General features: G+C 46.7%; 1 protein-coding gene across 7 annotated transcripts in view; it reads right to left on the bottom strand.

Moving 5' to 3' along the window:
* TLK1 (tousled like kinase 1) overlaps positions 1-24,672 on the bottom strand; it is an 877,117-nt gene that overhangs the window by 442,555 nt on the left and 409,890 nt on the right. For all 7 annotated transcript variants that reach the window (XM_086956115.1, XM_086956118.1, XM_086956116.1 and 4 more), the window contains one exon: positions 808-900. In XM_086956115.1, coding sequence (XP_086812241.1) covers positions 808-900 — 93 coding nt within the window. The remainder of the gene's footprint in view (positions 1-807; positions 901-24,672) is intronic.

Genomic DNA, 24,672 nt, shown 5'->3' on the forward strand with positions numbered 1-24,672 from the left:
GCGGATGAAGCCAGACGTCCCAGTCCAAAGATTTTAAGAACTGGTATTCTCTCAAAGGAAGAGGAGAAAGACGCAGACTTCAGAGAATGATACCACTGAACAGTCCTAGGAGTGGGACTGTTTCTTCAATAGTGAAGAGTGCTTTTCTATTCTTCTTTTGTACGAACCCTTGGGTAGTCACTCAGTGTCTGCAAACATTCCTGAGGTAGACGACAGAACATTAGGGTTCTTCATAGGAGCCTTGCCAAAAATAACCTACCCTCCCCAATGACCTTTGGATGAATGGAGGTGCAGGAGTCACAAGTCGAAGGATAGTAATCAGGCCACAGACCAGATGAATAGGCCATGGGGGTCTGACCGGTACATCTGCTGGTGAAAAGGTGCAGACAAATGGATACTAGTGCAAGCCTGCAAGGCAGCATGGCATATAGGTTGGTGTTAGAAAATCATAGGCATGCAGCTCCACCACAAATGGGGTCACATAGTACAATCTGGCAACGATTGAGATATTAACAGGAGGAGAAATCTGCTGAAAAAGTTACGATCAGAAAAGGAGAAAAATGAAGTTTTTATAGAGCAATAACATATTTGCTCTGTCAATCTGGAAAGTAGACATTCCATTAGGAATCAAAGAAAATGACTATTTTAATCAGTGTGCAAGTTGAATCAAATCACAGACTTACAATTTGGAACTAAGGTGATCAAACACCATTAGGATATGATAACAGAGAATAACAGGCACAAGATTTATCAACAGAGTTTTGCCATTTTAGACATGTAATTTTATCATCCTGTTATACAACTTACCCTAAGCAAATCGTCTATACGACCTTCTTTCTTTTCCAGGTCCTGATTTTTATTTGTTTCTAACGTGGTCAATTTCAGCATTGTTAGATCAGTCTAGAATACACAATATTTTAATGCAATAGATAAGATGTTCAAGGAAAGCTCAATTCATACAGTAGGTGCTTTTTAAATCATGTTTTTCAAAAGAGTTAAACAGAAATTTTTGGCTGATTTCAAAATAGATCTCCTATTATCTCAAAGAACATAAATAGTAGGACTCACTCACAGTAATACTAATGCTTAGCCATACAGCCCCCTTCATCAGATTGTCACAGCCCTTCCTGCAGGATAAAATCAGATCCCTTTTGCAGAGCAAAAATAACCAGAAACGTCAGTGTATGCATGGCCCCATCTTTTTCCCTTTCTCAACACGCTTAATAGTTAATGTTGTCCCTCCTCATCCCAATGTTCTTCCTAACTTAGTCATCACCCTTTTCAGCGTTGAGTTACTTTGATCTTAGTCGATACACAAATCACAGAGAAGGAACAGTGGATGATCACCTAGAGGACGACAGAGCTGTTTAAAGAGGAAAAACAAAGTGACCATATTAAGTAGGTTTTAAAAACCTACTATCTAGCCTCCTAATACAGACTAATTCAAAGATAGCAAAGCATAGCAAAACACAATATGGAGATGGGGGGGGTAGGGAGATTAGGGGGCGGTTTTATATTGCTCATCTATGTAAATAAATGTTCAATTGGGCACAAACAACAAAACAAATTCCGGCAAAGCCAATAGGTATGACTTTAAAGTGCTAACATGCCTACCTGTGACTCCATATGTTCCCACAATGAAGCCAGATCTGCTGGCTTTGCTAATTCTTAGGTTAGTCAACACAGCTGGATTGACTACCCATATGCACGTTTGTGTGGCAAAATAAACGTACATGTCTGTAACTCACACAAGATTACAAGATTCCAGACTACAAGTAAAAAGAAAATCTGCTGCAGTGGAAAACAAATACGACTGATTCCTCTATACAATGCATGTATAAAATACATATATTAATGTGTGACGATTCCTGTATTTGGAGATATAAAGATGTCCCTCATACATCGCAATGCAAGCACTTCATCAAATGCAGAATGACAGAGCAAACAGCCAGTAGCATGAGCTAAGAAAGGAAAATGCTACTTACCACAGCATGCATCTGTTCTTGGCATATAGAGCTGTAGATTCATATGCTTTAGCATAGATCGCCATCTGGTGTTGGGTCCGGATGTTTGCACTTTGTTTTTCTTTGAAGAAGTCTTTTCAGTCACAAGGTAGGTGACTCCGCCTTTCGGTGATAGTGCGCATGGGCATCAACTCCATCCCCTGATTGTTTTGCCATAAGGGTGATGATGGAGTTAGTTGTAGTAAAGAGATGCCCATGTATAACGTATCTAAGTAAGATCATACTGCAACAGATGAAGGTTCCCGGGGAGGCAGGTGGGCACATATGAATCTACAGCTCTATATGCCAAGAACAGATGCATTCTGTGGCAAGTAGCATTTTCCGTTCAAGGCATATGAGCTATAGATCATTTGCTTTAGCATAGACTATACGGCAGTTATCTCCTAAGCAGCAGCTAACCTATAGCTGTTGCAGTGGTTTGGAATAGTGTTCGTAAAACTGCCTGGCCCACACTAGCTTGTTGTCTTGCTAACACATCTGCACAAAAGTGCTTTGTGAATGTGTGTTGTGTATACAACGCTGCAGCCCAGCAGATGTCATCAAATGATATATTGTATGTATGTATGTATGTATTTATTGCTTGTTAAGCGCATCTGCCACCCAAAGGGTATCCTGGCGCTGAGACCACATCATTCCTGCAGATAGACCATCTTACATTACTCTGGGAAACAGAAAGGTTTTAAGGTCCTTTTTAAAAGAGGCAAGATCTTGTCTACTCCTCAGTGTCAGCGGGAGGGTGTTCCAAAGTGTAGCGGCTGTGAAACTAAAAGCAAGGCCGCCCATTCTCACTCTATTGATCCTGGGGATCGTCACTAGGAACGCCGAGGAAGATCTCAAAAGTCTGGTAGCCTGATACCAGGAAAATAGATTTTGGAGCGGTATATATTCCCTAAGAATGCCAGAAGCCCCCAGATTGCTTGTAGAATGCACTCTAGGCGGAATTGTTAATGTGTGTTTAGCTTTAATGTAGCATGTTTGAATGCACTTAACTATCCACCGTGCAATACCTGATTTTTGATATGGGATTGCCTTCATGCAGTGGTGCAAAAGCAAAGGTTTTAGTTCTTTCAATGTAATATAGTATGGCTCTTTTGACATCTAATGTGTGAAGAGCACGTTCTTCTACTGAGTCTGGTTGAGGGAAGAACACGGGTAACTCAATAGACTGATTGATATGAAAGGCAGAGACTACCTTTGGTAGAAATTTTGGATTATTCCTAAGAACCACGTTGTTTTGGTGTATTTGCAAAAATGGTTCTTGTATGGTTAATGCCTGAAGCTCACCAACTCTTCTAAGCGATGTGATTGTTATAAGGAAGGCTACCTTCCAGGTGAGAAATTGTAGGTCACATTTGTTTAAAGGTTCAAATGTAGGGGCCATTATTCTTTTAAGAACTATATTAAGATTCCACACTGGGGAAGGTGGAAGCCTAGGAGGAATGATTCTTTTGAATCCTTCCATAAAAGCTTTGATAGCGGGTACTCTAAACAAAGACAAGTGCTTTTGGTTTTGTTTGTAAGCAGCTATCGCAGCCAGCTGTAAGCGTATGGATGTATACGCTAAATTAGAATGTTGTAGGTGTAATAGATAGCAAATTATGTTTTGGATTGAAGCATCTAGTGGATTGATTTGGTTGTTTGTACAGTAAATTACAAACAGTTTTCACCTAGCTGCATAGCAGGCTCTTGATGTAGGATGTCTACTCTCTTTAATGACAGTCAGGCGGAAGATTGAGGTAACCAAACTCTAGGATGTCCGTTGCCAGATCGCAAAGTTGAGATGACTGGGATCTAGAGGTCTTATCTCTCCATGGTTCTGAGTGAGAAGCTTGGGGGAGAGGTGTAATTTTTGGTGAGGAACAACTGATAGTTCCAGCAGGGTTATGAACCAGGGTTGTCGAGCCCATGTGGAAGCAATTAGGATAATTGTCATGGAGTGTTGTTTGAATTTCCGAACCACTAATGGAATTAGCGGGAGAGGCGGAAAAGCGTAAGTAGATTCTCCTTACCAGTTCATCCATAACACATTGCCCTTGGACAATGGGTGAAGATACCTGGACGCAAAGTTTGGCCATTTTGCATTGAGGTGTGTGGAGAAGAGATCTTTTTCTGGGTAGCCCCACATTTGGTAAGAATGGGATGAGAACTTGAGGATGTAGTTCCCATTCGTGGCTCTGTTGTCTTTGACAACTGAGCAGATATGCAATCTGGTTGTTTACTCCTGGGAGGTGTTCTGCAAGGAGAAATATATTTTGAGGAATGGCCCATCTCCATATGCTTTGACCTAGTTGTGAAAGCTGTATAGAGTGTGTGCCCCCCCTGTCTTTGTATGTAGTACATTGATGTCATGTCTGTATGAACTAGGACAGCTTTGCCTACTAGATGCATTTGAAAGGCTTTCAAAGTAAGATAAAGTGCTAGAAGCTCTAAATGGTTTATGTGGAGTTGTTTTAGTTATAAGGTCCACATGCCCTGAATGGTAGGTTTTTGAAGATGAGCGTGCACCCCCCCCCCCCCCCACACCCCCCCTTAAATGCAAGAAGCCATCATTCCGATCAATTGCTTGGGCTGGTAATGAGTTTTGCGGTATGCGAGAGATTTGCAAGTGTCTATTGTGGCTCACAGGTACTCTTGCGTGTTGGAGGATTGGAGATGAGACTTTGGGAGGGTTGGAGATAGACTTGGTGAGGTTCACAGTGAATCCCAAGGTGTGAAGCAGCTGAACTGTTTTGTGAATGTGGTGTATGCAGCTGTATTGTGACTTGGCTTTTATTAGCCAGTCGTCCAAGTAAGGGAAGACGTGAATGTGTTGTCTTCATAAATGAACTGCGACTACAGCCAGACACTTGGTGAAGACTCTGGGTGCTGTAGTTACCCCGAATAGGAGAACTTTGAATTGGTAATGCTGCCCGTCCACCACGAACCGGAGATATTTTCTGTGAACCAGGGGAATCCAGAGTGGAAAGAAAGTCTCCTTGCAGAAGCAATGGGAGCACCTGTTTTAGTGTGACCATGTGGAAGCGGTCTGATTGCATATATAGGTTTAGCGGTCATAGGTCTAGTAGGGGTCTGAGAGATCTGTACTTTTTTGGAGAAAAAAAGTATAGGGAATATACTCCTGCCCCTTGATGATATAATTGGCCTGGTTCTATTGCATGCTTTTGTAACAGAGAACCTCTTGTTTTGAGAGGGTGAGATGTTCTGGTGACATTGCATTTTCTCTTCGAAGGATAGCTGGGGGGGGGGGGGGGGGGGGGGGGGGGGAGTACAAGTAAGTTCCAGGCAATAACCATACTGGACAATTTATATTACAGACTTGTCTGATGTGATTGAATTCCAGACAGGTAGGAACTGTGAGAAACGACCCCCGACAGGTGGGATGATCAGGGGGTAGTGGAGGGAAATCACTATTTATTAGCAGGGAAAGAGCAGGTGGGGTTACCTTTGCCTCTTCCTTTATTATTATTCTCTATGTAGCTTCCTCGAAAAAAATCCTTTGGAGGAGGTAGATTGGTTGTTATTTTTATAAGAGAAGGAGGGATTCTCGGATGGCACTGGTTTTGAGACACCCTTGTAAAAGGAGCGGCAAAAGGAACCTCTGTTAGAAGGCAATTGGAAGGCCCCCATGGACTTAGCAGTTTGTATCTTTCTTCATTTTTTCTAGTGAAGTATCGACTGTTGGTCCAAAAAAAATGCTCCTTATCAAAGGGCTGATTAAGTATGGAGGATTGGACCTCCTGCTTGAATCCAGAGATTCAAAGCCAAGAGTGCCTGTGCAGCAGTACGCTAGTGTTGATGGCACAAGATGCTGTGTGTGCAGCATCTAGTGCACATTTAATGGAAGTGTTGGTAATAAGCTTACCTTCCTGAATGAGGTGTTAGCTTTTGTCTTATACTCATCAGGCAAGTGTTGCATGAGTTTTTCCAAGTCATCATAATGAGCCCTATCATAGCGTGCTAACAGGGCCTGAGCATTGTCAATACGCCAATGGTTAGCAGCCTGCGAAGAGACTTGTTTGCCTGAGGCATCGATGAGTTTAGACTCCTTATCAGGAAGAGGGGTATTGCCTATAGTTTGAGAGTTAGCTCACTTGCGGTTATTAGATACAACAAGAGAGTCTAAGGGTATCTGGCCTTTTATATTTACAGGGTCTTTAGGAGCGGACTCGTATTTTTTATCCACTCTAGGTGTGAGTATTCTGGCTCTAACCGGGTCTTTGAATACCTCGTCTGTGTATTTTAACAGGCCCTTGACCATTGGCAAAGTATTAATAGACCTTTGCGAGTGCGTAAATGTCTCCACAAGGAAATCCTCTTCTAGAGGGTCTGTATGGAGCTCCACCCCGTGGTATTGAGCAGCTCTGTTGATAAGCTTTGCAAAGCAAATGTTGTCATCAGGTGGGGAGGGTCTGGAGGGATACAGGTCAGGGTCATTATTTTGATCTGGATCCTTATTACAATCTTCCCAGGGATCAGTGTCCTGTGGTAGGTCTTGGTCGTCTGGTATATTTTGATCTTCATCCCAAACCCAATAATCTTTATCCTGTGGGTCTGGTGAAAGTGGAGGTGGTGGTGAATTTGATGGTGTAATCAGTAGATTGGGATTAACAGGAGGAGAGGGAGTTATGCAAGGGGGAGAAGGGTTGGTACTCGTGTCCTTATTCTTCAGAGGTATAGCAGAATCCTGTGAGAGATCCAGTTTCCGTTTTTTAGGAAGAGTAGCCCGAAGGTGTCCAGTTTCAGGGTCAATAGTAAGTCGCTTCTGTTTTGGATCCAAAGCGGTCTCTTCAGATGGAGGCTCCTTGGAAGCAGCATCTTTCTCTTTAGGAGTGGATTTGGGCGTGGAAGATTTGGGCTGAGAGTCTTTGTGCGCCAAATGTTTCGAATTTGAGTGTTTAGTTTGTCTGTTTAGGGTCAGAAGGTTTCATAGTGGCATGTTTCGGCTCCGAACATTCGGCGCGGAGGGTATTGGCTCCGAGCTTTTAGTTGTGGAGGATTTTGGTTTGGACAATTTCGGCTCCGGAACTTTTATCGGATCAGAGGTCTTCTTCGGTGCCGACGTTGAACAGAGTGGCACATGTTTTGTCTTATACTTCGTGCCGAAGGTGTTGGTTCGGCACTGGAATAGGGCTGGCTCGAGCCCGAGCCGGAAGGCTTGTCTTTATGTTTTATAGCCGGGCTGGAGGGCGGAGCATCTGAAACTTATCTTGGTGTCGATCCGAGCCCAAGGGCGGGGGGGGGATACCAGACCCATAGATTTTGATTACGTGGAGAGTTGTACTCTCGGTACGTTGACCCGGAGTGATGTTCAGGTCTTCCTCCATGTCGGAGTTGGCTTCCGACACAGATACTTGTTCTTCTTCTTATTCGGCTTCTGCGGCTGGACAGTAGAATTCTAAATCTTCACCGAAGATGTCAGGTACGGAGCCGCTGCACGTTGCATTTTGTGGCGTCAAACCAAACAATCACAAATAGTCTTTTTCGATCGGATTGATTGACACGCTTCACAGTCCTTTTCGTTGTGCTCCGGGGAAAAACAGAGGTTGCAGACGTCATGCAAGTCAGTGCGTGGAAACTTAGCACGACACCCGGGACATAGCTTGAGTGAAGTCCGTTCGACTGCGGGCGGGGTCGGCACGGGTAGGCCAGACGGCCCACCTCTAAGGTTTTCATAATTTACACGATGCGCGCCAAACAGGAAATTGCGATTGATAGACAATACCTAGGCTGTGGGGGTTTCGGTTTAAACCTATAATAAGTGATTAAACCCCACTGAAAGAAAAATAGCCCTCACCGGTGAAAACATATAAACACTGAAAAGACACCTGAACAACCACAAACTAAATGCCAATCAGAACAAGGAAAAAGAGTGAAAAAGTCATTTTTTTCTTCCTGAAGAGGTCAATACAATTTAACTTTGTTATACAAGCTAGCAGTAAGAAAGACTGGCTAACATTATTCTGCTTGAGTTTTGTTCTTTAGGGATGCCACTAAAATATTGTTTCTTCTACCTTTTACTTTTTCCAGTTTTGTGGCCTTTGGTTTAAAGATGTAGGGTTTAGTTTCATATTTTAGGTGTAGTTTAATTATTTTATAAACTGAAGAGAATCAGGAAATATTTGATATTTTGGCTGCATTTGATTCTTTCACGGGTAGGTAAAATGGCTGGTTTCATAAAAATCTTTCCTAATATGTGTCATCACATTTACCCACAGATAATGGGTAAAAACCCTTAATACATCAGACCATAGTTTCTAGTGGGTCAGTATTGATATTAGGTGAATTGCTAACACCTCAGGCTTTAAACATTCAATGCAAGGTATAGTGACAAGTATATATATCACCAAGCATCTGGGATAGTGGTGAAAACATGACACTAGACTTTTGGAAAACATGGAACGCAGTGTCACTTGTAATGTTCTGCAAAAAAGGTTCTTTCCAAGTTCAACAAAGACTGGAGTGATATTGTTTGTATTTGGAGTGATTCAGCTCTGTATATGTTGTGTGATGACCTGTCAAACTGATACGGAGCTGAAGTGATTCCCCGTAGCAGATCCTTGCCACTTGTTAAATGGTATGCTGAAAGCATCTTTACAGTCTTCAGAGTTAATGAGGGATGCTATTGACTTTTTAGTCCATTCTGGTGCACTGTTTTCTTATGCACAGGAACTAAAACACAAATATTTATCATTTTGTGCTTTATGTGGCATCAAAGAAAGAGTCATCCCAACTGTGTCCCTTAGCTGATGGTTCTCATCCCAAGGGGCTATGAATGCTGAGTGGGCCTTTTAACAGAAGTTTTTCATGGGAAGGAAAGAGCGAGCGCACATGACCCAAAGACTCACTGAAGAAGAATTGTATGGTGTACTACAATTAGATTAATTTGCAAAAATCGATTTGGACCTCATAAACACTACATGTACACTGTTTATATACCATGTTCTTTCAGTGCAGAAAGCAAGCAATAATAAAAGCAAAACGTTCCATAAACACCGGAAAAACACACTTTTTCTGTTTTTAGTGGCGCGAAAATGTGAAACCACTGATAACTGTTTAAGATATTGAAAACACTGAAAAAAACCCCACCAGAATTTACCAAAAATAGAAACTGAAAACAGGAAAGCCTAACAATACCGTTGATGGTAGAGGATTGTGCGTCAAAGGGGTTCGAAAACGATATAGAACTGGAGCTTAGCAATACACATCCGAACCAGATGGCGGAAAAAAACAATCTGGGGATGGAGTCGATGCCCATGAGCCCGATCACTGAAAGGAGGAGTCACCTACCTCGTGATTGGGAAGACTTCTTTGAAGAAAAACAAAGTGCAAACATCCGGACCCAACACCAAATGGCGATCTATGCTAAAGCATATGATCTACAGCTTATATGCCTCGAACAAACACTCTTCCAAGTGGAGTCAAAGCCTACTCTATGTATAGTTTAAAACTGTGCAAGATGGACAACCATGATCCCTGGCGGCGGTCCACACGCTGGCCACGCGTGTCTTTGTTGGCAGACCCTGGGCTCCTACAGGAGTACGGCATGCGCAAGAGTTGGCCTTGCTGGATGGGGCTGCATACCAGTGATCTCTTTCTTGGTGATGCCCGTGTTGCTGTTTGGAGAGGCTGACAAGCGTGATCCTGATTGACTACAGGGAAGGCTTCTGGACTGTCTCTCAAGTATGGGTTGCAGGGGTTGGTGGGGCAGGGGTGCGGCGAGGGACTATGCGGAGTCAACGGAAAGCTCTACCTAATTGCCTCATGGGACTAGAGCAGTGACTGACACCCCCACCAATACATGAGCAGTTTTAAAGTTATCACCCTGAATGATAAGGGGCTTAATAACCCAACCAAGCGTCATGCAATTCTCACCTACCAAGAACAACTCAGGGCAGACCTGTGCTTCTTACAGGAGACGCGCTTATTTCCTGGGGACTGCTATAGACTTAGATCCCAGACCTTCTCATATCAGTACTTCTCATCTGCCAATACCTAAACAGTGGGGGGGCTCTCCTAGTCTCACGCTCCTTCTGGGGGAAAGTAGTGGATAAACTTGCACATTAAGAGGCAACTTTTAGCGTGCAGAGCGCATGTAGGAGATCACTCCTTTATTGTGGGTTCTCTTTATGCGCCCAATGAGGGCCAAGAAACATTTCTTCGCTGGGCGCTGGAGGAGGTCATGTCACATCAAGATCAGACGTAGCTTCTGCGTGGGGATTTGAATCTGGTGTTTCACAAGGAGCGGGTCAGTGCACAGACATGGGGAAACCAGGGCCATATATTCGGATGAGGCTCGCAGGTTAAGGATCTGGGTCTCAGATCTTTGGCAAGACAGCTACCCCAGACGAGAGAACTTTTATTCTCAGACCCACAAGACTTATGTCCAGCTTGATCATTTTATGGGGACAACAAGGATCTAGACTCTTACAGACATTGAAATAGAACCTTGTTCCCTATCTGACCATATCACAGTCTCTCTGGTCCTGGGTCTTCCGCCTTCACAACAGACATTTCAGCCTTGGAGAATGAGAAAAACTTTCCTTCAGAGGCTTGAGGTTGTGGAGCAGCTCACCCAAGCAATCACAAACCACCTCGACCTAAAGAATGCAGTCGATTCTTCAATTTCCCTCCTCTGGGAGATACTAAAATCAGGTATTCAAGGTGAGCTAATAGCAATCTCTGCAGCCAAGAACAAGCTATGTTGGGACAAACGTACAGGTGCACCTCGCAGTTGGAGGCTGCTCACAGGATTAGGTTTGGACAAGGTTGAATGCGCTCTAAGACTTCACCATTGCTTTTATGTGGGGGAGAGAACAAGTGTGGGCGTCCGCTGGCTAACAGACTTCGTGCCCAAAGGCAGACTACGAGGTGGAGTCCCTCCGGACGAATGAGGACACTGAAATCGTAGGGGATGTCTCCATCAGACATCTATGCTCATCAGACCACGTCGGAGAGGGCCCAGCACCCTACCTCAAGGGTGCCCACACTTCGCAATTGATGGTGGAGCAGATTGAGTCGCTAGATCAACCAATCAGGATAGAAGAGGTTCTATTCGCCATCACAAGATTCAAGTCTCTTAAATCGCCTGAACCGAGTGGCTTCCCGGCTCAGTTTTACAAGACATTCTGCTTGATTCTGGCACCCATTTTGAACAGAATGTTTAACACGATTACCGGACTGGGGACAGTCTTGTCTTCAATGCTGGAGACATCTATAGTGGTCATCCCCAAAGACGGTAAAGATCCCCGGCAATGGGGATCCTATAGACCAATATCGTTCCTGAATGTAGACATCAAGCTTCTTACCGGCATTCTAGCAACCCGACTGAATCCACTCGTGCCGGGGCCGATTGACACAGATCAAGCAGGATTTGTCCCACACAGAAAATGTAGTGACAATACCAAGCGAATCCTCCACCTGTTCAATAAAGCCAAATGCTCCAGACAGGAGATTATGCTCTTGACCATAGATGAGGAGGAAGTGTTTGACTGAGTACACTGGTCGTACTTGGAGGCCACACTTGCTCACTTTGGCTTCGGACCTCTATTTCGGTCTTGGGTCCTCAGTAACTACAGTCTACCTAAAGTGACTGTACTGGTTAATGGCCAGACTGTCACCATTTCCTATTTCTCAAGGGACAAGGCAGGGATGCCCACTCTCGTCTCTACTATTTGCCCTATATATGGATCACTTCGCTCAACGGGTCGCGGACTATCCGCGCATTACAAGAGTCACTTTTGGCAGGAAGATGCATACCCTTGTTCCCTATGCAGACGATAAAATTGTTGCATTAAATAACCATCTGGAGGTTCTCCCTGCCTTTGTGGACGAAACTGAGGCCTTTGATAGCACAGCTGTCTTCCGGATAAATGTACAGTAGAAGTAGCAGGCCCTCAACTTCTTGTTTCCCCCAGAAACAGGGACGCTTCTCGCACACCAGTATCCGAGTCAATGGCTACACTTCTCTATTCCATATTGGGGAATACAGCTCGCCTCAAACGTTAAAGAGAAGTACTCCCTTAATTATCAAGCTCTCCTCCAACACATCAAGAGAGACCTGGCACAGTGGAAGCTTTATCCCCTCTCCGGCTAGGCCGGACAGTGGCAAGTGCTCCCGAAAATCCTCTTCCTTTTTCAGGCGCTACCGATTGATCTCCTTGCCTGCATGCGCAAACTGTGCAGAGCAAATTCAGCGCTTTGTGAGGGTTGAGAAGCGGCCTCGGATGAGCCAGACATTGAATTGTCAATCTCCACTGACTGGGGATTCCGAACCTCCAACAATATCACAAAGATACTCCACTCCAATATATTGTGAAGTAGTCCAGGGAGGAATCTGAAAAGCTATGGCTGGTTATGGACCGAGCAATTACAGGTACCTTCCTTTGGAAGATCCCGCTTTTGACCCGTCCGCAGAGTCCAGGGGGCATTTATTCCTCACCGGTCACTAATGCAGTCTTGAGAGAGTGGGATCGAGTTGCATTGCACACAGGGCTTTCCACATTCCCCTACCAGCTGACCGCAATAGTCAACAATGTGTTTTTTTGCACCAGGCCTAGATGAAGTTGTATTTCTTCACTGGCAGAGTGCCGGCTGTCATTCTGTCGGACACTTCTGTGACAAAGAGGGCCGACTCTCTTGACCGCTTACAGGATAACTAGGAGCTTCCTGAATTGGAGAGGATGAGACACCTGCACATCAGGCAAAGGGTGATACATTCAGGGGCATGCTGGAGCACAGCGGACCCTCACATCTTTTGAAAAATGGCTCCTTACGAAAACTAATGACAAAAGCCTTATTACAGACCTATACCGCATTTTGCAACACACCCTCATCGCCTAAGATGCTGTGACAAACACTGGGAACTGGAGTTTCGGAGGCCACACACAGCTAAGGAATGGGAAGAGGTATACTACAGGGAGTGCCATACGGCACATAATACAGCCAGTATTGAGACAGCTACAAAAATCGCCACGTGCTGATACCGTACCCCACTGCGTCTGTACCAGGGTAATCCCATTCGTAGTGCAGGTAGTTGGAGGCACTGTGGCTCCCCTAGTATGCTGGTACATTTGCTATGGGAATGCCCTAAACTCGCAATACTGGGAGGAAATCTTGAACAATACTGACGCATATTTAGACACCCAACTACCTCGCTTTCCCACATATGTCATCCAGGGACTCCGTAATGTTCTTAACTTCCTGCTTAAATCCCACAGAGGGTGACAGATCAGCTTGGCACTGGAGGCAGCCCTCCAAAACATCCTCGCTCAATGAGGCACTGATTGCACTACCAACTCACCTTCGGTAGCTTTGCCGGCTCTGGCATGTGCTAGGTATGGATAAGCTCATAACCGCCCTCTCTGCTCAGTGAGCTTTCTTTAGGGCTCTTCTTTCTAAGGCATTCCGGGAGCTGACTTGCCGCAAATATTTCAAACTCTTGCGGCTGACTGATGTAGACAACCCCACAACGCCCCTAAAAACATCTAGGAGGTCTCCATTGAATTCACTTTGTGGTCTATTGTATAGAAATGTTGTTGAATATTCCTGGAGATGGGGGGCAGAGAGGGAAGGGCAGGAGGTTATTCTGTTTACACAATGTAATTTTGCTCCCATTGTCATGCAAGATAATCTTGACAATAAAACGATTTGTAACATAAAACCGTGCGTGACAAAAGGTATGCCAGAAAGCTTTGTTGTAAAGCTAGACCTTAAAAAGCCTATATTGTTTCAGGTATGGAGAAAGAATATGTAGAACATTGCGCTCATGAAAATGATAAGAAGCTGGTCGGAGAATGTCTACTAAATTAATTACCATAAACACACTCCTGGAGCTATGAGAGTGTTCCGAACCATACACAAACGCCAGGAAATCTAGATTGTTAGAGGCCGCTTAATAAACAATAAACTAAACAGATGAAACAATGGCATCAGGTAACCCTCCGAACCTGTGGCAATGATCAGTGACAGCAAGGAATTCTATGGTTTACTGGATGAAATACATACAATACAACACATTCAAATAAATGGCTCATCTGACATTACTTTGTTGGAAAGAAAACATGAATATAAATCAATGGTTGCAAAATATAGGAGGACAATATCAAACTATTAACTTCAAATCCCTGATGCTCGCATTAAATCTCCTAAATGAAGCTTCAACGCAAATTCCCTCATGCTGTATGGTCAAGACCATTGCAAGGGGGGATCAAGAGTTTCTATGAACATTATAAGGCTCATAAAGAGTCAGCTGATGTTCAGCAGACATTCAAAAGCTGGCTCAAACCATCCAAATGAAACAGATTAAAGGGAGTGACAGGAAGGAAAATGCTACTTACCAGTATGCATCTGTTCTTGGCATGTAGAGCTGCAGAGTTGCACACTATGTATAGATTGCCACCTAGTGTTGGACCTGGATGTTTGCAATTTGTTTTGTAGAAAAGTCTTTGGAAGTCACGGGATAGGTTCCTTTGGATGATACTGCGCATGGTTATCGGCTCCATCCCCAGATAGTTTTTTGCCATTAGGGAAGTGATGGAGCTGTATAAGAGATAGTGATGTCCATGTGATATGTATCTAATTAAGATAATACTGGAACAGATAAAGGTAGCCGGGGAGGCGGGTGGGCGTGTGCAACTCTGCAGCTCTACATGCCAAGAAAAGATGCATACTGGTAAATTTTCAGTTCGAGGCATATGAGCTGCAGATTGCACATTATGCATAGGATTACATAGCAGTTCCCACACCTAGCGGCGACCACCCGCATCTGTTGCAGTGGTTTGAAACAGAGTTTTTAGTACAGCCTAGCCCACAGTGGCATGTTGTTTAGTTTGCACATCTACACAGTAATGCTTTGTGAATATGTGGGGTGTAGCCCATGTGGCTGCTTTGCATATGTCATCTACGGGAGTGTTCCCTAAGAATGCCACTAAAGTCCCTATTTTCCTGGTAGAATGGGCTTTTGGTGGGATTGTTAATGTGCGTTTAGATTTTTGATAACATATTTGTATACATTTAACAATCCACCTAGCAATTCCTGACTTTGAAATGGGATTGCCTTTATGTGGCGGTGTGAAAGACACAAAACGTTATTTTGTCTTACGAAAGGTTTGTGTTCTTTCAATGTAGTACAGTAATGCTCTCTTGACATCTAAAGTGTGTAGATCTCTTTCTGCGACTGTTTGAGGCTGCGAGAAAAACACGGGCAGCTCAACAGATTGATTTAGATGAAAAGGTGAAATTACTTTTAGAAGGAATTTTGGATTATTACGAAGAACCTTTTTGATATGATGCATTTACAGAAAGGGTTCCTGAATGGTAAATGCTTGTAGTTCACTAACCCTTCTGAGAGACGTAATGGCTACTAGGAAAGCTACTTTCCAGGTTAGAAATTGCAATACGCATTTATGTAATGGTTCGAAGGGAGGTCCCATTAACCTTGTGAGAACCACATTTAGATTCCACCCTGGTGCAGGTGGTGTTCTAGGAGAAATTACTCTTGAGTCCTTCCATGAAAGCTTTAATATCTGGCACTCTAAACAGAGATAGATGTTGTCTATTTTGCAAGTATGCTGCAATAGCTGCAAGGTGTAACCTGATAGACGTGTAGGCTAAGTTACACTTTTGAAGGTGCAATAAATATCCAATGTGTTGAATAGACACCTCTAAAGGATCAATTTGGTTGTTTTGGCAGTATATGACAAATCTTTTCCACTGAGCAGCGTAACATGCTCTAGTGGTGGGGCGTCTAGCTTCTTTGATAACGTTCATACAGTCTGGGGGAAGTTGAGGTAACCAAACTCTATGACCTCAGGAGCCAGATCGCTAGGTTGAGCTGAGCTGGGTCCGGGTGCGTGATCTCTCCATGGTTCTGCATTAATAGGCGTGGAGATAGGTTTAGTTTTTGGTGTGGTACTACAGACATTTGCAACAGCATGGTGTACCATGGTTGCCTGGCCCAAGTTGGAGCGATCAGGATGAGCGTTCGGGAATGTTGCTGTAGTTTGCGCACCACTATTTGAAGTAGTGGGAGAGGAGGAAAAGCCTACGCAAAAAGTTTTGACCAGTTCATCCATATCGCATTGCCTTTGGACAATGGGTGTGGGTATCTGGCGGCAGCGTTTGGGCATTTTGCGTTTTCGTGGGTGGCAAAGAGGTCTATTTTAGGTTGTCCTCACATTTGAAAGAACGGATGAAGAACTTGTGGATGAAGTTCCCATTCGGGGATTCGCGGAGTTTGTCGACTTAAGAGATCTGCCATGGTCTTTTGTACTCCTGGGACGTGTTGGGCTAATAGGAAGATTTTTAGTGGTATAGACCATCTCCATATCTGCTGTGCTAACAGAGAGCTGCAGAGTGTGTCCCTCCCTGTTTGTTTATGTAGTACATAGCTGTCATATTGTCTGTGCGGACTAGGACAGCTTTGCCTGACACTTGAGTTTGAAAAGCTTTTAGGGCTAGAAACACAGCTAGTAAGGAATATGCTACTTACCAGTATGCATCTGTTCTTGGCATGTAGGGCTGCTGACATTCATATCTGTGCATAGAGCGCCGCCTAGTGTTGGGTCCGGATGATTGCACATTGTTGTCCTGGAAGAGTCTTCGAAGTATCACGAGATAGGTGGCTCCTCCCTCGGACTACAGTGCGCATGGGCATCCTCTCCATCCCCAGATTGTTTTTCACCATTGTGGCAGAGATGGAGTATAGTACAGTAAGAGATGTCCATGCAAAGAACGAATCCTGCAGCTGCGACAGGCACCGGGGAGGCGGGTGGGCGATATGAATGTCAGCAGCCCTACATACCAAGAACAGATGCATACTGGTAAGTAGCATATTCCGTTCGAGGCATGTGGGCTGCTGAATTCATATCTGTGCATAGAATGTATAGCAGTATCTCCCTTAGCGGAGGCTACCTGTGTCAGCTGCAGCAGTCTGGAAAAGAGTTTTGAGAACAGCCTGTCCTACAGCAGCTTGCTGTTTTGAATGTACATCTACACAATAGTGTTTTGTAAATGTATGTGTGGTTGACCATGTGGCTGCTCTGCAAATTTCGTGTAAAGGAATATTTCCTAGGAAAGCCATGGATGCCCCTAGATTGCGTGTGGAATGCGCTCTAGGGGGGGACTGTTAAGGTGCGTTTTGCCTTTATATAACATATTTGTATGCACTTAGCTATCCATCTGGCTATACCTGATTTTGAGATAGGGTTACCCTTGTGTTGTGGTGAGAAGGCAACAAACAATTGTTTTGTCTTTTAAATGTTTTGGTTCTGTCTATGTAATATAGCAGAGCTCTTTTGACATCAAAGGTATGCAAGGCCCTCTCAGCTACTGTTTGTGGGTTCTGAAAGAACACTGGCAGTTCTATAGTTTGATTTATATGGAAATGGGATACCACCTTTGGCATGAACTTAGGGTTTGTTCTAAGAACTACTCTATTTGCATGTACCTGAATGAATGGATCTTGAATATTTGGGGCTTGCAGCTCACTAACTCTTCGAAGCCAAGTAATGGCAATAAGGAAAGCCACCTTCCAAGTAAGAAATTGTAGTTCGCATGAGTGCAGTGGCTCAAAGGGTGGTCCCATTAGGCTGGTTAGAACAGCGTTTAGATTCCAGAGCGACCATTGTGCCTTCCTAGGCCAGGCCGCCCCCACGCTCCTCCTGCTGCTCGTGCCAGTATCTGCCTCCTGTGACCATCCTCCTGTATTTTCTGCCGCTGCAGGCGACCCAGCCGCCGCTGAGCCATCCGCACTAGTTTCCCCGCTTTTCCCGCCGCTGCCTCCCTGCGGCCCCGCCCCCCGCCAGCCGATTGGGCACCCCGCTCCCGCCACCCAGCGGACCCTCCCTCCCGGCTCCCTTCTTATGATGCCTCCTCGCACGCGCAGCGGTCACGCACAGCGGGCGCGCCGATTGTGCGCCAAAGGCAAGCCCGTCTGCGCCCGTCCGCGCCTTGACCGCGCCCAGCGCCAGGACCCCTGGCCCCCACGGCCGAGGCAAAACTACACGCCAGACCTACGACGCAGCAACCCTCCACGCACTCAATGCCGCCCGGAACCCTGCCTGCTACCGAGCCACCCCGAGACGCACCCACGGACCCTTCGCCTACAGAGCCTGCCGATTAACCTGCTACCGGACCTGTACCACCCCCACCGAGTCCAACACCAACAGCAACCACCTGAAATGCATCCTGCTCAACACCCGCTCCGTCCACAGGCATGCCGTGGAACTCTGGGACCTGCTTGACGCGACAGCACCAGACGTCGCCTTCCTCACCGAAACCTGGATGAACGCCTCCTCAGCGCCCAACATCGCCATAGCCATCCCGGATGGCTACAAGATCACCCGGAGGGCGGGCGTCAACCAGACGGGAGGAGGCGTCGCCATCGTACACAAGAACACCATTCGCATCTCGACTAACTCCGACGAAACCTTCACCGCCACCGAACACCTGCACTTCCAGATACACACTGACCCCAAGACCACCCTCAGTGGCACCCTCATCTACAGACCACCGGGACCACTCACACAATTCAGCGAAGACATCGCAGACTTCATCAGCCCGCACGCCCTTCCCTCCGCCGACTACATCCTTCTAGGCGACCTCAACTTTCACCTGGAGAACAACAACGACAGAAACACCGTTACCCTGCTAGACAACCTCGCCAACCTCGGACTCAAGCAACTGGTGAACACCCCCACCCACTACGCCGGCCACACGCTTGACCCAGTCTTCTCATCCAGCAAGCATATCTCCTTCAGCCACGCCACCGGACTCCACTGGACCGATCACAGCTGCGTCCATTTCAGCTTCAGAAGAACTACGACCCACCAGCATCCGCAACAGGTCCCCCGCCGAAGCTGGAGCAAGATCACCTCCGAGCAGCTCACCGCCTCCCTCAGCCAGAACACTCCGACCAGCACAACAGACCCCAACGAAGCAGCCAGCAACCTCACCAAGTGGCTGACCACCTGCGCCGATGACCTCGCACCACTAAAGAACCCCCCCAGCAGACCCGGCAGCAAGAAAACCCCCTGGTTCACCGACAAACTCAAGGAATCCAAGAAGAACTGCCGCACCCTCGAGAAAGCCTGGCGGCTCGACCACACCACAGACAACAGGACAGCCCTCAAGCACGCCATCCGCAAACACCATCAGCTGATCCGCGCCACCAAGAAGACGGCACTCAAAGAACGACTGGACAATAACACCCACGACAGCAAGGAACTCTTCAGCATCGTCAAAGAGTTCTCCAACCCCAGCGCCGGAAACAACAACATCACTCCCTCGCAAGACCTCTGCAACTCACTCGCCTCGTTCTTCCACCGCAAGATCGCCGACATACACAACAGTTCGACGCACAGACCACGCACCCGACCACCGAACCAGAGCCCGCCACCACCACCCTCTGCAACTGGACCCCGATCAGCACCGAAGACACCACCTGCACGATGAACTCCATCCACTCCGGATCACCAACCGACCCGTCCCCACACCAAGTCTTCAACAAAGCCGACGCCATCATCGCAACCCATCTCAGAGACACCATCAACTCCTCCTTCCACACCGCCACCTTCCCGGAGAGCTGGAAGCACGCCGAGCTGACCGCCCTCCTGAAGAAACCAACGGCGGACCCCACTAACCTCAAGAACTACCGTCCCATCTCACTCCTTCCTTTTCCGGCAAAAGTCATCGAGAAGACAGTCAACAAACAGCTTGCCGCCTTCCTCGAGACGAACGGATCCCTCGACCCCTCGCAGTCCGGGTTTCGGGCCAACCACAGCAACGAGACCGCCCTCATCGCCGCCACCGACGACATCAGAACCCTGATCGACAACGGGGAAACAGCGGCCCTCATCCTCCTGGACCTCTCTGCAGCATTCGACACAGTCAGCCACCGCACCCTAGTGAAGCGCCTCAGCAATATCGGAATCCGAGAGAAAGCGCTGGAGTGGATCATCTCGTTCCTCACCGGAAGAACCCAGAGAGTCAGCCTCCCTCCGTTCAGATCCGAGGCCACCAAAGTCATCTGTGGCGTTCCGCAAGGATCATCACTCAGCCCCCACCCTCTTCAACGTCTACATGAGCCCCCTCTCTGCCATCGCACGCCAGCACAACCTCAACATCATCTCCTACGCCGACGACACCCAGCTCATCCTCTCCCTCCCCAACGACCCCACCACCGCCAGAGCCAACCTACACGAAGGGATGAGAAACAGCCGCCTTAAACTTAACTCAGACAAGACGGAAGTCCTCATCCTGGGATCATCACCCTCTGCCTGGGACAACTCCTGGTGGCCCTAGGCACCGCTCCCAAACCAACGGACCACGCACGAAACCTGGGCTTCATCCTGGACTCATCCCTGTCAATGACCAGACAAGTCAACGCCGTCTCATCCTCGTGCTTCAACACCCTGCGCATGCTCCGCAAGATCTTCAGATGGATCCCCACGGAAACCAGGAAGGCCGTCACCCAGGCTCTAGTCACCAGCCGACTAGACTACGGGAACACCCTCTACGCCGGAACCACCGCCAAACTCCAAAAAAGACTCCAACGCATCCAGAACGCCTCCGCACGACTCATCCTCGACATCCCCCGACACAGCCACATCACCGGACACCTGAGAGACCTGCACTGGCTCCCCGTCAGCAAGAGAATCACGTTCAGACTCCTCACCCACGCACACAAGGCTCTCTACAACCTGGGCCCCAAGTACCTAAACGACCGCATGACCTTCTACACGCCCACCCGCCAGCTACGATCGACCAGCCACGCACTCGCCACCGTACCACGCATCCGCAGAGCCACCGCCGGAGGAATATCCTTCTCCTACCTGGCAGCCAAGACTTGGAACTCCCTCCCAACCCACCTTCGGCGAACCCAAGACCATCTCTCCTTCAGGAAGCAGCTCAAGACCTGGCTGTTCGAGCAGTGACCTACCCCTCCCCCAGCGCCTTGAGATCCTCCCGGGTGAGTAGCGCGCTATACAAATGCATGCCTTGATTGATTGATTAATTGATGGTGGGTGTCTTGGAGGAATTACACTTTTAAGTCCTTCCATAAACGCTTTAATTGCTGGCACCCTGAATAGTGAAATGTGTTGCCTGTTTTGCAAATATGCTGCTAACGCAGCTAGGTGTATTCTGATGGAAGAAAAAGCTAAATTGCAATGTTGGAGGTGCAATAGGTAGCAAATTATGTTTTGAGTGGACGCATCAAGCGGGTTAATGTCATTGTTATTACAGTAAATTACGAAACGTTTCCACTTTGCTGCATAGCATGCTCTGGTAGTGGGTTTCCTTGCCTCTTTGATAATATTCATGCAGTCTGGAAACAAGTTGAGGTACCCAAACTCTAAGATCTCAGGAGCCAGATCGCTAGGTTTAGCTGTCGGGGATCTGGGTGTTGGATTTCGCCATGGTTCTGCGTTAGAAGACTGGGTGTTAGTCGCAGTCTTTGATGAGGCACCACTGACAGTTCTAGGAACGTCGTGTACCATGGTTGCCTCGCCCATGTGGGAGCAACTAGGATTAGCGTCAGCGAATGTTGGCACATTTTGCGTGCCACCAGCGGAATTAGTGGAGCTGGGGGAAAAGCGTACGCAAATTTGCCTGACCAGTTCATCCATATCGCATTGCCTTCCGAATCTGGCGGCTAAGTACTGGCATTTTGCGTTTTCGTTTGTGGCAACCAGATCTATTTCCGGATGTCCTAACTTCCGGAAGAATGGTTGGAGCACTTTGGGGTGAATTTCCCATTTGTGCATTTGTTGGCTGTGCCTGCTTAGGAGGTCGGCCACTTGGTTGTCTTTGCCTGGGAGGTGTTCTGCCATGAGAAAGATGTTCCTCTGAACGGCCCATTTCCACTTTGCTTCAGCAAGGTGCGACAGCTGTGGCGAGTGTGTTCCTCCCTGTTTCTGAATGTAATACATAGCGGTCATGTTGTCCGTCCGGATCAACACAGCTTTGTTGCGTAAGTGTTTCGCGAAAGCTTTTAGGGCTAGAAAGATGGCCATCAATTCAAGGAGATTGATATGTATTTTCTTTTGCTGTAAAGTCCAGAGTCCCTGTACTGAGTAGTGTAGGACATGGGCTCCCCATCCTAGTAGGGATGCGTCCGCTGTTAGCACTATTTGTGGGACAGGCTCTTGGAACAGTCGACCTTTGCAAAGGTTTTGTGGATTCCACCAATGCAGAGAGTTGTATGCACGACTGGTCACCAACACTAGGTCTTCTAGTTGCCCGTGAGCCTGGTTCCACTGCCTTGCTAGGCATTCTTGTAGCGGACGCACATGTAGTCTGGCGTGAGGGACTATGAATATGCACGAGGCCATCATGCCTATTAGCTGTATAAACACTCGAGCTGGTAGTGAGTGTTGGGGTCTGAACTTTTGTATTAGCGTCTGCATTCCCTGGACCCATGCTGTGTTTGGATATGCTTTTGCTGACAGTGTATCTATTGTTGCTCCCAGGTACTGTTGGACGTGGGAGGGTTGTAGGTGTGACTTTGGGTAGTTTAGTGAGAATCCTAAACTGTGCAGTAGGTGTATTGTCTTTGATATGTTGTTGGCACATTGCTGGGCTGTTGACACGTGTATTAGCCAGTCGTCCAGATAAGGGTACACGTGTATGTGTTGCCTTCGAGATGTGCTGCCACTGTAGATAGGCATTTGGTGAACACTCTTGGAGCTGTTGTCACCCCAAATGGCAGGACCTTGAATTGGTAGTGGTGCCTTAGAATGGTGAACCTCAAATACTTTCCATGAGCAGGGTGTATTGGTATATGAAAGTATGCATCCTTGAGGTCCAAAGTTGCTAGGAAGTCTCCCTGGCGAAGCAATGGTAAGACTTGCTGGAGAGTGAGCATGTGAAAATGCTTTGACAGAATGTAGAGGTTGAGGGGCCTGAGGTCCAATATTGGTCTGAGAGACTGGTCCTTCTTTGGAATTAGGAAGTATAGGGAGTATACTCCTGTTCCCTGATGTTGTAGTGGGACTGGTTCTATGGCCCCCTTTTGCAGCATACTGATGACATCTTGCTGGAGTAATGTTATATGTTCTTGTGACATAGGGCGGTGCACGGGTGGTATGTTGGGTGGAGTTGAGGTGAGCTCTAGGCAATAGCCATGTTGGATAATTTGCCTGACCCACTTGTCTGTTGTGATATTTAACCAGACTTGTTGAAATTGTTGTATTCTTCCCCCGACTGGTGTTACGTGGTCTGGGGGAGTGTCAAGAAGTCACTGCTTTGTGTTAGTGGAGGATCTGTTTCATTGCCTCCACGACCTCTGCCTTTGGTATTGTTTCCTCTATAACCACCCCTGCTGGTGTTCTTGTTATATGTGGATTGTGTGTTAGATTTGTAGTTGGAGGATTGCTGTGATGTTCCTCGCGGTCCTCCTCTATAATTGGAGCGACGAAAGGAGCCACGGTGGTGTTGGGATTGAAGTGCTCCCATAGATGTTGCTGTTTTTGCATCTTTTTTCATTTTGTCCAGAATAGAATCAACAGCTGGACCAAATAAAAAGTCTGGGTTAGTTGGCGGATTAAGAATTGTAGACTGGACTTCATTCTTAAAGCCTGATATACGAAGCCATGCATGTTGCCTTATTAGCACGCTGGTATTAATGGATCTGGCAGCTGTGTCTGCTGCGTCTAGGGCACACTTAATGGATGCATTGGTGATGAACTTTCCCTCTTGTATGAGTTCATCTGCCTGCTGTTTGTAGGGATCAGGCAAGTGTTGGAGAATTTCTTCCAAACTGTCGTAGTGCGCCCTATCATATCTGGCCAGCAAGGCCTGTGTGTTGGCTATTCTCCAGGAGTTTGCTGCCTGAGCCGCCACTCTTTTGCCTGATGCCTCAAATATTTTAGATTCCTTGTCTGGAGGTGCAGCCTCACCAGTAGTTTGTGAGTTTGCACGTTTACGTGCATTTGACACCACTAAGGAATCTAGGGGTAGCTATCCTTTGATGTATGTAGGATCTATAGGTGTAGCTCTGCATTTTTTCTCAATCCTAGGGTTATAACCCGGGCTCTAGCAGTGTCCTTAAAGATGTCACCTGCGTGTTGTAACGCCCCTTTTAGCATTGGGAGTGTTTTAACATGTCTTTCAGATGTTGTGAGTGTATCAAAGAGGAAGTCTTCCTCAATAGCATCAGAGTGCATCTCTACATTGTGGTAGGTTGTTGCTCTATCCAACAGAGAATTAAATGCAACTGTATCCTCTGTGGGTGATGGCTTAGTAGGGTATACTGTAGGGTCTGTAATGGGCAGAATCCCTTCACTGTCTGGTTTCCCTCCTGTACGCCATGGCTGCGTGTCTGGCTCTGTATTTGGGTTTTGTGGATAACCAAAACCTACATCTGTGTCCTGATCTTCATCAGGATTGTAGTCAGAGCGTGTTGGTGAGGTTGGGGTATAAGGAGTAGTAGGCATAGCAGGAGTGATAGGTTCAAAGAGGATAGGAGAGGTAGCACAGTCTCTTTTTCTTTAGGGGGATCCTGGATAAGTCTTGAGTTGGCAGAGACGTTTTCTTTTTAGTATAGACAGTGACTTTACCAGTTTTTGGATCAATGTAGATTTTTGACTGGTTGTCTGTGGAGGGATCTGGGTGAAGAAGCTCCTCTTCCACAGTTGTTGGTTTTGGTGTT

This window comes from Lissotriton vulgaris, chromosome 2_1 (assembly GCF_964263255.1).
Source record: "Lissotriton vulgaris chromosome 2_1, aLisVul1.2, whole genome shotgun sequence".
Classification (NCBI taxonomy): domain Eukaryota; kingdom Metazoa; phylum Chordata; class Amphibia; order Caudata; family Salamandridae; genus Lissotriton; species Lissotriton vulgaris.